The 16,168-nt window shown below is 30.6% G+C and overlaps 1 protein-coding gene across 1 annotated transcript in view; it reads left to right on the plus strand.

The window, feature by feature from the left end:
* The window catches only part of LOC108907999 (elongation of very long chain fatty acids protein AAEL008004), a 65,531-nt gene extending 60,601 nt beyond the window's left edge, over positions 1–4,930 (plus strand). Inside the window, exons 6-7 of the mRNA XM_018711889.2 lie at positions 3,083–3,219; positions 4,107–4,930. Coding sequence (XP_018567405.1) covers positions 3,083–3,219; positions 4,107–4,286 — 317 coding nt within the window. The 3' untranslated portion in view covers positions 4,287–4,930. The remainder of the gene's footprint in view (positions 1–3,082; positions 3,220–4,106) is intronic.
* The last annotated feature ends 11,238 nt before the right edge of the window (positions 4,931–16,168 follow it).

Genomic DNA, 16,168 nt, shown 5'->3' on the forward strand with positions numbered 1-16,168 from the left:
ATATATCCGAGATCGTTTAAAATGTTTGAATTTTTTAACTATTGGATTCTTGAATTTTTAACTATTGATTTTTTAATTACTTTAGTGTAAGTTTTTATGTTATATTGTTATCATATTTTTGTGTTTCATGTGTGTGCTTACAAATAGAGAGAACACTAAATATACTTTGTATATTTAGTGTTCTCTCTATTTGTAAGCGTGTAGTGGTCTACTATTTATCATTGTATAGGTTAGCATTCTGCTAACAAGGTTTTTTTCTCGCTTTGTTATAAAAAATAAACAATAGGCTATTACAGACAAAAAAGAGTACTTAACAGTTGTAAGTAATAAATAAAAAATAAAACAATAAACAAAGACAATTATTTAAATAACAAGATCCAGTCTTCTCTTTTTTATACTAACTTATAAACCGTTTGATGATGTCACCAACATCCAGTTGTATATGTGCGGTGACTGAATAAAAAATAGGGTATCACAAACGAGATACTGCGGTAAATAGTACGTCATAAAATTTCTAAGATCGTATTTAAAAAAATTAAGTTGATGATGGTCCTGGAGAGACGAAACGTTACATACAAAAATTGATTATGCCATTCGATAGAGGGGAAAAAGTGGCCATGGACAAATGTCACCTCAAACAAGGTGTTAGATATTACTGCGATTTTTTGAGAAATCAGTACAATAATGCTATGGAACAAGAGAAATATATATTTTATCGTCAGCGCTTCAGTCTTGTAAAGCATAATGCTAAAATGCTCTGGAGGGAACTGAAAAAGACTGATCTTATTTGTTATAAGAATGTTGGTGCCATCTCAAAAAATATTATGGATCCAGATGCTATTAATGATTATTTTTTAGACTCTATCCCTAATATTACTGCTAATGATGGATATGTCCAATGTTTTTACACCTGTGCTTTGTCAACTACCATCTTTGGATATTTACCTGTTTCTGTTAATGAAATTGAATGTTTGATTTATAAACAAAAACGGCATATACTGGGTTTGATAGTAGGTAGTATGTTACAAATATATACGCCTGTGATTGCTTTTCCTCTTACACATATAATTAATTAATCTTTTGAAACTGGAGTTCTTCCATATCAATGGAAAACATCAATTGTTACCCTTATTCCTAAGAAATCGCATGCTAAATGCAGATTTACGATCTATAAGTTTGTTGTCAGTTCCCCTTAAAATAGCGGAACGAATTATTTATAATCGGCTCATCACACAATTCTAATAATGTTCTAGCTTCTAACCAATCAGGATTTCGTAAAATTTTTAATACAGGAACGGTACTTGCGGCTGTGGCTGATGATGCTTTACGGGCTATCGACTCTTCTAGGGTATTAAGCCTCACGCTTTTAGATATGCGAAAAGCATTTGACTGAATAGATTTTAGCTGCCTATTGGCCCAAACTATCTTTCTATGGAATTCATTATAAATGTCATGATTGATTTGATTCCTATATTAAAGACAGAATGCAACGTACTAAAATTAAAACTGAAAACGGTCCTTTATTTTCTGAACCTAGAATAATAAAATCTGGAGTGCCACAAGGCTGTGTCCTGGGGCCTCTACTTTTTAGTATATGTACTGCGGATTTTGTATCGTCAGTAGGGTACACTTTGCGTATGTACTTACAAATACATACGCAAAGCGAAATCGAGAATAAGCAAACTGCTGTTGATCTTATTAATTCTGACTTGCATCGGATTAAAGAGTTATGCGAAAAATGCTCTAAACTTAACCCAAATAAATGTAAAAACCTGGTTACTGGTACTTATCAAAAGCTAGACAGTTGGGGGATTTTGCTGTTTTGGAAAACTGTAGTTCAGTAAAGTCTTGTATTTGAAAATGACCTGAAATTCTCACAACATATTAGTGAGTTATGTAAGAGTTATGTTCATCTCCTTTAAGCAAAAACCTCTTTAAAACGCTATTTGAGCTCTGATATTAAATTAATATTGGTTGAATCCTTAGTTTTGTCTCATCTGAATTATTGTGATTATGTTTATGGTCCTTTACTTACAAATGCTGATAAAAAGCTGCAAAAAAATCAAAATTGGTTCATGCCTTTTGTCACATATAGATATACCCTTTTTTCAACATTTTCCTTCTTTTTTTAGACAGTTTGGTACATTAAGACTCACTGAAAGACGTTATTCATTCTTGTGTGTTTTTTTAAATAATATACTGTGTCCTGACTATCGTTATGAGAAGTTGGTTTGGCGGCATGATGTAACATGATCGTCAGCTTCGTAATTTACATGATTTGCAAATAATGCGTCATCGAATTGAGTATTTCAGATGTTCATTTACTTATTTAACAGCTACGGTATTAAATAATGTACTGGTGCCTCAGGACTTAACACTCCGTAATGCTCCTCTGGTTAAGAAACGGATTCGTGAGTTGGTCATGGAAAACGATAACTCCACAAATGCTGCTGTTTTCTAGTTTTTTAGTTGTATTAATATAATATGCATATGTGTCTGAGTATACTATGTATTTGCATAGGCATGAGTGTTGTGTATGTATATTTATAAGTTATATTGTTTTTTTTACATTGTTTTAATAGCTCTTTATATTGCATTTTTGACTTGACTTGTTTATGGCTACAACAAGTAGAAGTATCTAGCCATATTAAAACGGAATAGGTATGCCGATAGGCCGACTGCAACAGCAAAGGGACTTGAATAATGATAATCAATAATTTCGCTATAAATTTAATAAACTCTTGTTTCATCTAAAATGGTTCAAACAGGTTTTAACCTCTTACTTGCTGCAGGCACAATAGGTAATTTACAAAATCGTTAAAAATTCTAGAACTCAATGCATCACGCAATAAGCAAATACCTTTACGGCCCAACAACGTACCTAATCAGTCACAAAAATGCAGCTTGACCAAATTCATCCTATTATTGAGATGCAGATGCACAGTGGCAACGTTACTAGCACTGGAACTCATTCTCTGAACATTTTAGGTGTTCATTTTATTCATATGAATGTAACAAAATTTCACATCCATTTTTTCACATTAGCTACGTTTTTTACATCAATTTCTTTATGTATGTGCAGGTGGGCATGGTACGTTCTCGAACTTGATCAACAACATGGTACACGTTGTTATGTACTTCTATTACATGGTAGCAGCAATGGGGCCAGAATACCAAAAATACCTTTGGTGGAAAAAGCATTTAACCACCCTTCAGCTGGTAAGTATAAAAAATCATCAAATGTTTCAAAGAAAGTAGGATATAATAATAATTGTACTTTATTGTCAGCTATCATATTTTTACAGTATTTTAAAGGTATAATGCACATGACACGTTCATTTGACATATTTGGCAAAACCCTACTTGAAATAAAATACAACAATTTTGAAAAACGAGCAAATTTTAGCACTACTTATAACAGCATCTTTTTTGTTTAAAATAAAATTTGCCATAAAAGCAAGTGACTAAAGGTGCAAAAAGATTAACCTCAAAAAAGTTACTTCCTAAAATGTTCCCGCGGAGGACTGCACTGAACGCCTTGTATGATATAGCCAAAAATTAATAACTCCAGAGCATTTAGCATCTCCAGAACCCCACCATAACAAAATTTCAGTTCATTCGGTCTAATTTTGTGGAAGATATGACCAAAACTAGGTTTTAAAAAATTATTTTCAACGCCCTGTATCTTGAAAACGGAAAAAGATACGCCCATGGTTCATAGGAACAAATTGTAATATTTTTTGAAATTCTGTCAGATCCTGAATGTATGCTAGTGTTTTTCAGAACACCCTGTATAGAATACTAGATTTACAACTATATGACAATTATGAATATTCCGTGTTCATGGTATTTGGTATTCGGATTCATGAATACAAAATATTTAGTATTTATTAGCCTAGCATTGACGTGTTTAATACTGCATTCATTATGAAAATATTCTGAAATTCATTAACAAATACTTAAATATTTTTTATTCATCTATGGTTTAAAGACAAATTTTAACGAATATCGGCAATATTTTAGTATTTATTTTCACTTAACAGTACCTTACCGGCAATGTTATAACTTTGAGATGTTTATATCACTAATCTCTCTTTTCTTTTTAGCTCCAGTTCACTCTTGTATTCATCCATTCTGCCCAGCTGCTCTGGATGGAGTGCGGGTACCCAAAATTCATTGGAGCTCTGCTGCTGCTCCATTCTACCATTTTCTTCGCGTTGTTTTCTCATTTCTACTACCAAACATACAACAAGAGCTTAAAACCAAAACATATAAAAGCGGAATAAGTTCGTTTTAGGTTACATTCGTATTTATTATTTGAAGCATTTCCTAGCTGAATTTGATTTAAATACCTCACGGCCTGCATTTCTCACAACAGTCATTCTTTTTAATTGTCAGTTACCAATAAGGTAATTTCTTCTAAATTGAAATATATAAACGTACACCTAAATAGAACAAAATGTATTTTGAAATGAAAAGAATTCGATAATGGTTTTTTATCTCTCGGTGACTGTTTTTTCTCGTTTGAACACTTATTCTGGGATATCCCTTACCATTAACAGAAAAATATATTTTTATTTATTCCAGTAATTTAAAAATAAAGGAATCACGCTGATGTTGAAAGCAGGCCTTATAACGTACAAATAGACAGATTAATGATGTGTTCAAAGAAAGATTCGTGGTGGTTGTTAAGTGAAAAATGATATTTATTTTTATAAATATAAACATCCACCTCGGATTTTATAAATTGTCAGTTAAAGCGACTGTGATTGCGACGGATTTTAAATGAAATTTTGCTGAAATGCCAAATACGTGTCATATTTATGGTGCACATTCTAAAATTTTCACCTATATTATACGATTTGAAAAATATTATTAATAATATAGGGTGATTGATATATTTGTTTTAAACTCGTAAGCCCAATTAAACGTTATTTATTTTAAATACTATCATAAAAAAAATCTGCTCATACTATGAATCCAAATTATAAAAAATAAACTAAAATTCAGGTGTAGTACAAATTATTATTATTATTAACAACAATATAACAAGTGTACGTAGAATCTACTAAACAATTACCTATTTCTAAAGGTTTTCAATTGAATGTTATTTAATTCATTCTTTATATTAGATTGAAGATAATGTACACTTGTACATTATTTTCCATGTGATGGTATTTACAGGATGTGGTGCAAACTCTCTCCCGTTTTCAATAAATGTTTCTAATTGTTTCACCTACCAGTTCACCACTTTGTGCCAAAATCGGGAAGGTAGATTTAGTAACAGTGGTGGTAAAATGTGAAGGTTTTTTTAACCTCATATTGGCTGGTGCGACTGAAGAGGAGTATATGTAAAAAATAGTGGAAATCGAGTTATCTACACCAATTGTGCTGAAATGTTAATACAATTGTTTGGGAAAAGGGATATAACTCTAAATACATTGCAAGTTTAAGTTTTGCTTCGCGCCAAAGGACATAAATGACATTTCAAAAGTGACAAATGATATATCCCACATATCCCACCCAATCCCTACCCACTAAATATAAATATATCTACACTTTTTTCTGTTATTTCTTGCTTTGTTAAAAAGACTATATGATACTTCAACAATTACTAAATAATCTAACTAAATAGTGCAAATATGATGATTATCAACTGGTGGCGAAAATACTGAACCATAACATTAACAGCGATTTGCTCAAAACAAACTTTTTTCACTTATGCCCCTTTTCACGAGCACCAGCCAATTTATTTCTAGGGGCAATCCATATTCCCTTTTTATTTTAAATGGCGGCGTATGTAAAATGTCATGTGGAAACAGAAAATGGAGTAGGAAAGTAACTCTAGTTGCATTCAATAGTGTTTTTTAAAATTTCAGATTTTTGGATATTGTGATCTGAAGAATACTTATTGTTACTAGTATCACTGACCTTAAATATTTATTTTCAAAATTATGTATTAGGTATAAACCTATAAGATGTCTCAGCAGATGTTTTTCTTAGTTGCGAAGATATTCGACGTTATTCATATAGATGGTGTTTCAGAGGGTGATAGTACGACGAAAAATATGAATTTTTTGCTGTATGAACTATATGTCTATCTCCTCTTGTTTTCGAGATACAGAGCGATAAAATAAAATTTTTAAATAGAATTTTTACGAAAATTTCCAAACGGTGCGAAATATTTTTATGAAATTCTGGGGTTTTTAAGGACGCCAAATACGCTGGTCTAATTATTTTTTGGATATTTCATGGAGGGCGCTAGTTATGCTACATTCCTATTACATTTTAGGTTCTAATTTTTTTAAGGTTAGGTTTTTTACCATTCGGGCTCCAATTTCTAATGTACAATATTATTTTCTAAAAATAACATACTCTTGTTAGAACTTCCTAATGTGGACGGTGTTCGAGAAAAAAGGCTTTTAATTGAACTCTTACGATATTACGATGAAGAAAATATGTGACTTTTCTCAAAATAGGCTTATGTCAAAACTTATTGATAGATGTCTCATAAACAACTCGTACATTCTCAGTAATATTTTAAACTCAAATTAACTTTATGTCAAAATTTGAGTGATTGTTAGTGACTGTAGTTTAGTAATGACTAATTAGTCACTAAAATGTTGATATAAAGTTAATTAGAGTTTAAAATATTACTGAGAATGTATGCGCTGTTTATGAGACATCCATCAATAAGTTTTGACATAAGCCTACTTTGAGAAAAGTCACTTATTTTCTACAACGTAATATTGTAAAAATTCAATTAAAAGCCTTTTTTCTCGAAAACCGTCCACATTAGGAAGCTCTAACAAGAGTAAATTATTTTTAGAAAATAAAATTGTACATTAGAAATTGGAGCCCGAAAAAACTAACCTCAAAAAAATTTGACCTTAAGATGTAATACGAATGTAGCGCCCTCTATAAAATATACAAAAAATAATTAGACCAGCGTATTTGGCGTCCTTAAAAACCCCGGAATACCAAATTTCATAAAAATATTTCGCACCGTTTGGAAATTTTCGTAAAAATTCTATTTAAAAAATTTTATTTTGTCGCTCTGTATCTCGAAAACTAGAGGAGACAGACATATAGTTCAAAAGACAAAAAATTCTTATTTTTTGTCATACTATCACTCTCTGAATTTAGGGGAGGTCTTTCTGAAACACCCTGTATAATTTGCGGTCTTCAACAAATGAATGATAATCACCGATATTTCTTTAATGTGTTTCTCCGACATTTTCTCCAAAATTTTCTTTTTCTTAATACAATATGTATAATTGTTTTCCTGAAGGCATTCTCGAATTTTACATTACTTTTACATATTCTTCAATTTATTTCGTTCCAATATTTTAATAACAAAAAATTAAATGGTAGTAAAAACGGAAATATGCATCGCCCTTTACAAAAGAGCCGTTAGGTGAAGTGAAACTCAGTCTTCTCGTATTTTATACCTCATCTGTGCAATTAAGTAGAATGTATAGTATTTTAGTTTTAGGTGAACGTAGCAGTAGAAGATAAGTTGTACAGAATATTTTAACCTAGTCATAGATGTCTGTTTCAGAAACAGATGTAATTTCCAAAAAGGCCTCTAAATCGACGAGGATAATGTTATCTTTATTTTATTAGGTATTAAAACTAATTACTTAGGATGGATATAAGACAAACTCAACAGTTTGATGGTGTTAACATTGGGTTATGGTGTATTTTTTCCAAAAAAAATTGCATATATTCAAAAAGCAACAGTATCTAAATATTTACAACTTATAATTATATTATAACGGTATCAATTTAAAGAAATATTGTTAATGACCGTTATCTTCTATATTTCTTTACAAAAACGAAATATCATAATGTCAATATGAATTTACATACAAATAATGCAACTCAATGCTATTTTACGAGTCTAATCTGATGTATCTAACATGCAAATTTCATGATAACAACTTTAAAGTCTCATTTCTAATATCATGACAATGTCAAGGTTTGGAAAAAAAGCATCAGCTTTGATTATTATGTTGCACAAAATGGTAAACAGAATTTAAATAAGTTAAATGTTGATTCTTTCAAACTAAATTAAAAAGTATGTATAGGGGCCTCTGTTGTTTAGGTAGCACAGGCTCACAAAACAAAACAATTGTCTGCGCTGTTAAGCAGATCATGTTATTCTTACATAGACTGAATCTAACCTACGTTTTAAACCACGTCAGGATTTTTTATAAATAGTTAATGTATATATCTTGAAAAGTCCACAATAGTGAGTTATGATGTTATGGAGGTTAACCTTAGGAGGCTTAAAGATTATGGAGTTTGTATGAAAAGCCCATTTTACTGTCTATAGTCGAATGGTTTGACGTTGAATAGGTGTAAGACCCACTATTGAGGACTTTTCAAAATATATAAATTAACGATTTATACAAATAATCTTGACATATGCGATTAGAACAGAGGTCAGATTCAGATTCAATGGTCCGGCGCACTCAATTATATTTTTTTTGGGCCTGTGTAGTCTATAGGGTGTCTAAATATTATTATATACATAAAGTTTGAATATTACGCTTTACCCTTTAAATATACTTGTGAAAATATGTATTCAATGAATGCGTTTCCCACTGTAAGTATATTTTTATAACGTATCCAAATAATTATTAAATTATGTAATGTATAATGTATTAGAAAAAATTATATTTGCTCAATATTTTATATTTTTGAATAAATAAATATATATTTAATATTTTGCATTATTAGTGTTAATTACCAAACTGGTTACTACGTGTATAATGAGATCCTTTCTAAACATTAAATAGATTCGTTTATAACCAAAAACATGGCTATGTGAATAAGAACAAATAAGTGAATTATCTAATAAGATTTCTATACAGGGTGGTCCGTTTTTTATGGCTCAAAAAGGTGGGCCTTTTCAGGGTCATTAAAATAAACCAAACAGATCAAAGATATCTGCTGCCGTTCCTCAAATACTGTGAAAAAATTGAAAATAGCGATTTTACAAAATGCCAAATAGCGTCTTTATTTCACAACAGAAAGAGCTGAAATTTGGTACTGGGTGATAAGAGGAATTCATTTTCGTCGCAAGAAAATTTCTACGGCCACTAGTTTCATTTATGCAACATTCAACTGTTTTTTTTTCTTATGGGCGCCATATTGGATCTTAACAGTAACAGATAAAAGAATTTTATTTGAAGAATAACCCATAAATTGAATAATTTATTTAAAAAATTAATAAAATCTAGTTAGACAGACGCCAAAGAATTTTTGCTGGTTTTAGGTCCATTTAAGCACAAAATATTCAAAACGCTGTAGACAAAATTAGATTGAGGTCTGAGCTTTGTCTGCACGAAAATGGACAACACTTTGAATATTTCTGTAGGATTTGTAGAATATTTGTGTATTTTGCTTTATTGTGTATTGATTTTTGTTTTATGTCAAGAACAAGATTCTTTCTAAATTTGAGCCACCCTGTATATCTTACGGTTTCCAAGATGCCAATGTTGAGCCATGAAAAACGGACCACCCTATAGAGGAAAAAAACGGCCTTAGTCAAATAATCAGATAACTTTATAGGTGTCTGACTAAAATTTAAAATGGACTTTTATTATTTTACATAAAAAAACCTTTATTAACCTCCCAGTCGTTTTTCCGAAATACAGTGTGTGAAAATTCAAAAAAATATAATCAAATGAGGTTTATATTTACTTGAAAATACATACAGTGTGTATTACTACAGCAGCTCATAAAAAAATATAGCAATTTGCAATATCTTGTACATACGTGTCTCACAATGTGTCAAAAAGAAAGAAAATTTATGTTTTTCAATTGACAGTATATACAGAGTGTAGTGCTGGTAACACCAAAGGCACTGTCGCTAAGAAATTCAGAATTTCAACGCCACTGAATTGAATAAATGCATTCAGTTCTTAAGTTAGACGGTATCTTTCACTTTATTCAAAAAATGGGCCGTTACATTTACATTATTTCTATTATTTAATTTAAAATAAACTTATTTACTGGTTGAATAAATTCGAAATCTCTTAAGAGTACTATAATGTAACTATTAAAGCCCAAAAACGGGAAAAAATGAAATCTCTACGTTAATGATTTTTTTATTTTAAAGTTTCCTAGAGAGTAAAATGTGTGAAACATATATCCGCCCAGAAAAAAGGATTTTCAACCGTCCCTATTTTATAATGAAAAAATCTATAGATACCTAGATTGTGGCAATATCTTAAAAATGATAGCAAATACAGGTTGGGATATCTTGGGAAGTATATGTATTTATGGAAAACAAGTATGTAAAGTAAGTTGCCTATATAGTTGGTAAAAACTAATTTATGAATATAATACTAGTTACAAATAGTGCACCAGCGACCCCTGATCTTGGAGTAAAAACGTTTGAAAGAGAAAAAAATAAAGAAATAAACCTAGCTGTGACTGAAGTTGTTCAGGAAACTGGAACACCAGAACCCGGACCATCCATAAAGCATTTGAAAATCCTCCAAGAAATAAAAGGAAAACCTAGAACTCGGTCCGTGAAATAACTTCAATTATTTTTTATGTACCTTTCTATTGTACGATTGTATGTTATTATCTTGTACTGTTTTCATGTTCATTGTTTATAGTAAAATTTTAATATTGCTATCTGTGTCCCAATAATAAATGTTCGTATGTATGTATTTTTTTTTCGATCGTTATTAAGCTGGTATATTATACCCTTATAACCCTTTGCATGTAGTAGTCATTTTAAAAATGGATCAGTATATAAGGGATTATAGGGTTAGGGACATCGACACCATAACTTTGGATTTCATGTACGAATGTAATGAAGTGCTCAGGATAAATAATGATAATGTAAATTTTAAGTTAGTTCATAACAACATTAGAAGTCTTAATAAAAACCTCAATGAATTTCGTTGTTATCTCGAGCAATTGGAGGTGGGTGTGGAATGTATTGTACTGACCGAGACGCATCAATTTGAGGATGTTAATTTATTTAGTATACCTGGTTTCAACATGGTGTATAACTGCGGAAAATTTAATAAGAATGATGGTACTGTAATATATTTAAAATCAGATCTTGATTATATATGCGAGACTGTGATTCTGGCTAACGGGAATAGATTGATCCTGGTAGAGGTTAGGTTTCACAAGAGGATAATTCGCATTCTTGCTGGATACAGATTTCCATCCACGGAACCTCTGGAATTTATAGAAAATTTAAGAAACTACCTTCTAAGTATTAACTGTAGTAAGACTGACTATTTTTTGTTTGTGGGAGACATGAACGTTGACATTCTTGAAAATGAATGAATGAATGAGTCTACAAGTGAATATCTAAACACTTTAAATGAATTCAATTTTCATTCAGCTATCAATGACTACACGAGAGTTACAGAGAATAGTCGGTCTTGCCTGGACCATATTTTTATTAAAACAGAACACAAATATGAATTTTTAATGCCGTTTGTAGTAAAAACAAAAGTAACCGACCACTACACTGTACTTCTACAAATAATAATCCCAACCAACAATAATACTAATTATATAAATACCACTAATATATGTAAAAAAATTAACTACAAAAAGCTCGAAGAAAACATGGCAAATGTTGACTTTCGCAAAGTTTATAATATGGGCGACATTGAATCTGGCACCAAGAAATTCTTGGGGATATTAACAAGTGAGGTTCAAAAATGCATCTTTACTTTTACTCTGGATAACAAATGGCATTATTAAGTCAATTAACGAGAGAGATAAAATGTATCATCGACTGCAGCATGCCTTCGATCAGAATTTAAAAACACGATACACTGCTTATAGAAACCACTTAAATGTCCTAATCAAAACTGCTAAAGCAGATTTTTATAAACATCAAATTGCACAAAAAAAGAATAATAGCAAAGCACTGTGGGAAACTGTACAGGAGCTGACCTCTCCAAAAACTAGTATGGCATCGAGCCCTGAATATGTAACGCATGAGGGTATGACTGTAAATATCCCAAAACAAATGGCTGATATATTCAACAACCACTATGCCACTGTGGGAGAGAAATTAGCGAGTAAAATTGCTCATACGGAGTTCGAAGCTCCATTCGAGAAAAATAAACATTCGGAATCCATGTTTCTCACTCCAACCACGCCCAGTGAAATAAGTAATATAATAAATGACTTAAGAAATAACAAATCACCGGGCGAGGATGGGATTACAAGCGAAATGTTAAAATCCGTGTGCTCATATATAACAGAACCTCTAACGTTCCTTTTCAACAGTTGCTTTAATGAGGGATACTTCCCCTCTGCATTAAAAACATCTGTAGTCATACCTATATTTAAATCTGGAGACCCAGCTGAGGTAATTAATTATCGTCCAATCTCATTAATTACTACAATCTCCAAAATATTAGAAAAACTATTGAAACAAAGACTATACACTTATCTCGATAAACATTCAATTCTATCTTATAGGCAGTATGGCTTTAAAACAGGAGTCTCAACGCAAGACGCCATACTCCACTTAACATCCAAAGCATACACAGCGTTAGATAATAATATGAGATCACTCGGTGTCTTCATAGATCTATCTAAGGCGTTTGACACAGTGAGCCATAGTCTGCTGTTGAACACTATGGAAGAAATAGGAATAAGGTGTCTCGCGCTTGAACTTTTTAAAAGCTACCTAAGAAATCGACATCAGCTTGTTAGAATAAATAATGAGTATAGTGAGATAATTAAGATGTCCTATGGAGTACCACAAGGTTCAGTTCTTGGCCCAGTCTTGTTAACATCTATTTAAACAACTTATTTTCTGTTCAGAACATCAGGAGAAATCATAGCATATGCTGATGATACTTGCATCTTCTACAATGATAAAGACTGGCAAACTGTTAAACAGATTGCTGAAAAAGATTTAGCTATGGTATTTGAATGGTTCAATTCAAGGTTGCTTTCAGTAAATTACGACAAAACACGTTTTTTGCCTATATATGTGGACGTTCGATCTACTCCTACCTTTAAGACTCTGACAATTAGAGACATCACTATTCAGTCCGTCCCTGAATTCAAGTATCTTGGTGTCATGCTGGATAGTAATCTGAAATGGGATAAGCATATCAAATACGTCATCAAAAAAATTCGATCCTTATTCCACCGGTTTAAGGTCTTAAGGGACATACTTGATGGTGACATGTTGAAGGTGGTATACACCTCGCTAGTTCAGAGTCATCTAATATATGGAATTCTGGCATGGGGAACTGCAAATCATTGTCTTTTAAAAAATTTGGAAGTGGTCCAAAAAAGAATTATAAAAATAATATATAGAAAGAAACCTACCTTCTCTTCGGATGATCTATATGCCGAGACTTCTCTGATGGATCCAAGACAGCTTCTCTTCTATTTATTGTGCATATATCAACATAAGAACAGACATGATTTAAGAGTAGGGACACACATTTATGAAACGAGAAACAAAAATAAAAATTTTATTACATTTAAACCTAATAAATGTGTAGGACAAAAAAGCCACACTTATCTTGGACCGAAGCTATACTCGGTTTTGCCTGATGAACTAAGGTCGCTGAGTAATGTAATGACTTTCAAAAGGAAATTAAAACACTTTATTTCTGATATACCGAGAGTGGAGATCCATAACGCTGTGGACCTGAAATTAAATTTTAATCAAATACTCAAACAGGACAGTCACGCATTCCACACACATTCCTGCGATGTTGATTTTAAAGCTGCTTACTGAAATGTTAAAGATTGTTTGTAGTTGATACTGTTGAATTTTTTTTTAACATTTTTGTAATTTTATATCTTACTCTGTATATGTATCTTCTTTCCTCGCGCACAGGCTATGCCTTTAGTGAGTGTATATTAAGTTTCTATTTCTATTTTATATGCTATTATGTTATAATATTATGTTCAGCTTTTATGGAAATAAACTTATTATTATTAATACATTTTACGATAAGAAATGAAAATATCGTGTAAAAAAATAAAAAATATAAAAAACTATTATGGAGACAGTGTTATACCAATATTATCCTGTAACACCCATAATACCTTCAACGTTTAATGTCCTATTAGCCTCTTATTTAATGCGAAAATTTTGTTTGATATATTTAATTTGTTTGGGTGTTAATAAACGCTACTTATAATTTTCTGAACTAATAATGGCTTTTCGTTTTTATTTATTATTTTTGACAGTTTTAATTTGTTTGTTTTTGCCTATTACCCCAATAAATGTTTATGACATTCACAAGGTATGCTGCAAATTATTTATTTTAACATAAATTAATTTCGAATTTAAAACAACATTTCTAGAAATAATTCTTGTAGAAATTTTGCGTTTGTTCGAGGCTAGGCTCTGTTCTCTGTTAACTCTAATAAAATACATATATGATTTTCTCGAAGTTTTCTTTAATACCCTTTATTTAAGATTGCTTCTATAATTTAAAAAATAAATTCTATAAATTTCCTTTGTGGAAAAGAAGCTTTAGAATTATTCTACATTCAACTAAAGTACTTTATAAGTTTTCTCTCAGAAACACTACTAGCAATTAAAAGCTGTGATCGATTTTCCCGAATATCCAGTAATTTCGAATTTCAGGGGTTCTTAGAGATAGAGAATCACCGATGAAATAAAACTATTCCCTAGTTTACCAGTCATAATGTGTAACTAACGCTACCTATGAGCTTCATGAAAATTAGTCTTGTCCCTGAAAAATTTGTTCTTTTATTTTACATAGTAAATCTGTTAAAATCATAAAACTGTTAGTTTGGTGTGGAGTTAGAAGTATCCAGACTCTCTAGAGGCCTAAGCAAACCCCCTTCTTCACCCGGCGCACTGCTTATCTAACAATTTATTAATGCCACTAAAGCTCTATAGGACCAATTATTATTAAAGAAAATACATTTTAGCTCCAAACAGTTTTTTTAAACTGGATTTGTAGTAGAATATTTGATAATTCACATGGCCCACGTTGCCTTGAAATATACAAATTTCCCAGAAAGGAACTATAGTTCCTTTCGTAGTCAAATGTATTTCACACAGAAAAATTAACAGTGTCTATTTTTTGTTAAAGGTAAAGATACTGCCATATTAGAAGAAAATTTGCTTCACAAAGTGTTTGATAGTAATTACTAATTAATTTATTTATAATGTATTTAAATAAAACATTAATGAAGAGAAAAAACACAATAGACAGTTTCAATAAAACAACTACTCATATTATATACATTTTATTATTTTAATTTCAATAGCAAGTATAAAAATACTAATAACAGACAACCTCTATAAATAAAAGTAAATGTATAATTTAATAATTCAACAATCTATAAAGGCTTAATGCTACCCACTTCATACTAGTATAACTTAATTACAAAAATGTACAAAAAAAATGGAAATATCAACAAAATAGTAATCTACAATTTGCATAAGACAATGACTGCTGACACCAGTTTAGTATTCCAACATATAATAAATAATTTGTTTATTCCTGTCAAGAATATTTTTTCTGTACTCCTCATAACTTATCTGGAAATTTCTAATCCATTATATATTTAAAATTAAAGATAATAATTTCTACTTTTGTCTGTATAATGCTTTCTTTGGATGGGGTGATTATTTACAAACTTTTAACTTGATTATTGTAACTATTATTATATTTCATATTACATACTGAATAAATTTCTAAATAACAGATTTGATTTAACTTTAATCTAATAAAAAAATAATCATTGCTTTCTAAAAATTAAGTTACAAAACGTATTACAAAAAACATGAAATAAATTTTATAATTTTATTCTAATTGTTGAGAAAATAAATACAATTTTAGTTGCAATTACTATCCTTTTTCATAAATTAAATTTATACTTTTAAAATTTGTCTCTTTGGTTATAATGCCCGCAAAATTAAAAAAAACATAGTTAATAAAAAATTAAAACAAATAAAATCACCTCATAAGTTACTGCGCCAACACAAGTAGTGTATTAAATTAAAATCTTAAAAGGACAACAATAACAAAAATCTTGCACCAAGATCAAAACAAATCATAAAATTGTGTAAGTATAAGTATATTGTTTATTAAAATGGCACATGACATGTAACATGCTGCTCATGGAATTAAGAAGAGAAAAATTATTAGAAATTTTAATT

The sequence above is a fragment of the Anoplophora glabripennis genome, unplaced genomic scaffold (assembly GCF_000390285.2).
Source record: "Anoplophora glabripennis isolate ALB-LARVAE unplaced genomic scaffold, Agla_2.0 scaffold243, whole genome shotgun sequence".
Lineage (NCBI taxonomy): Eukaryota > Metazoa > Arthropoda > Insecta > Coleoptera > Cerambycidae > Anoplophora > Anoplophora glabripennis.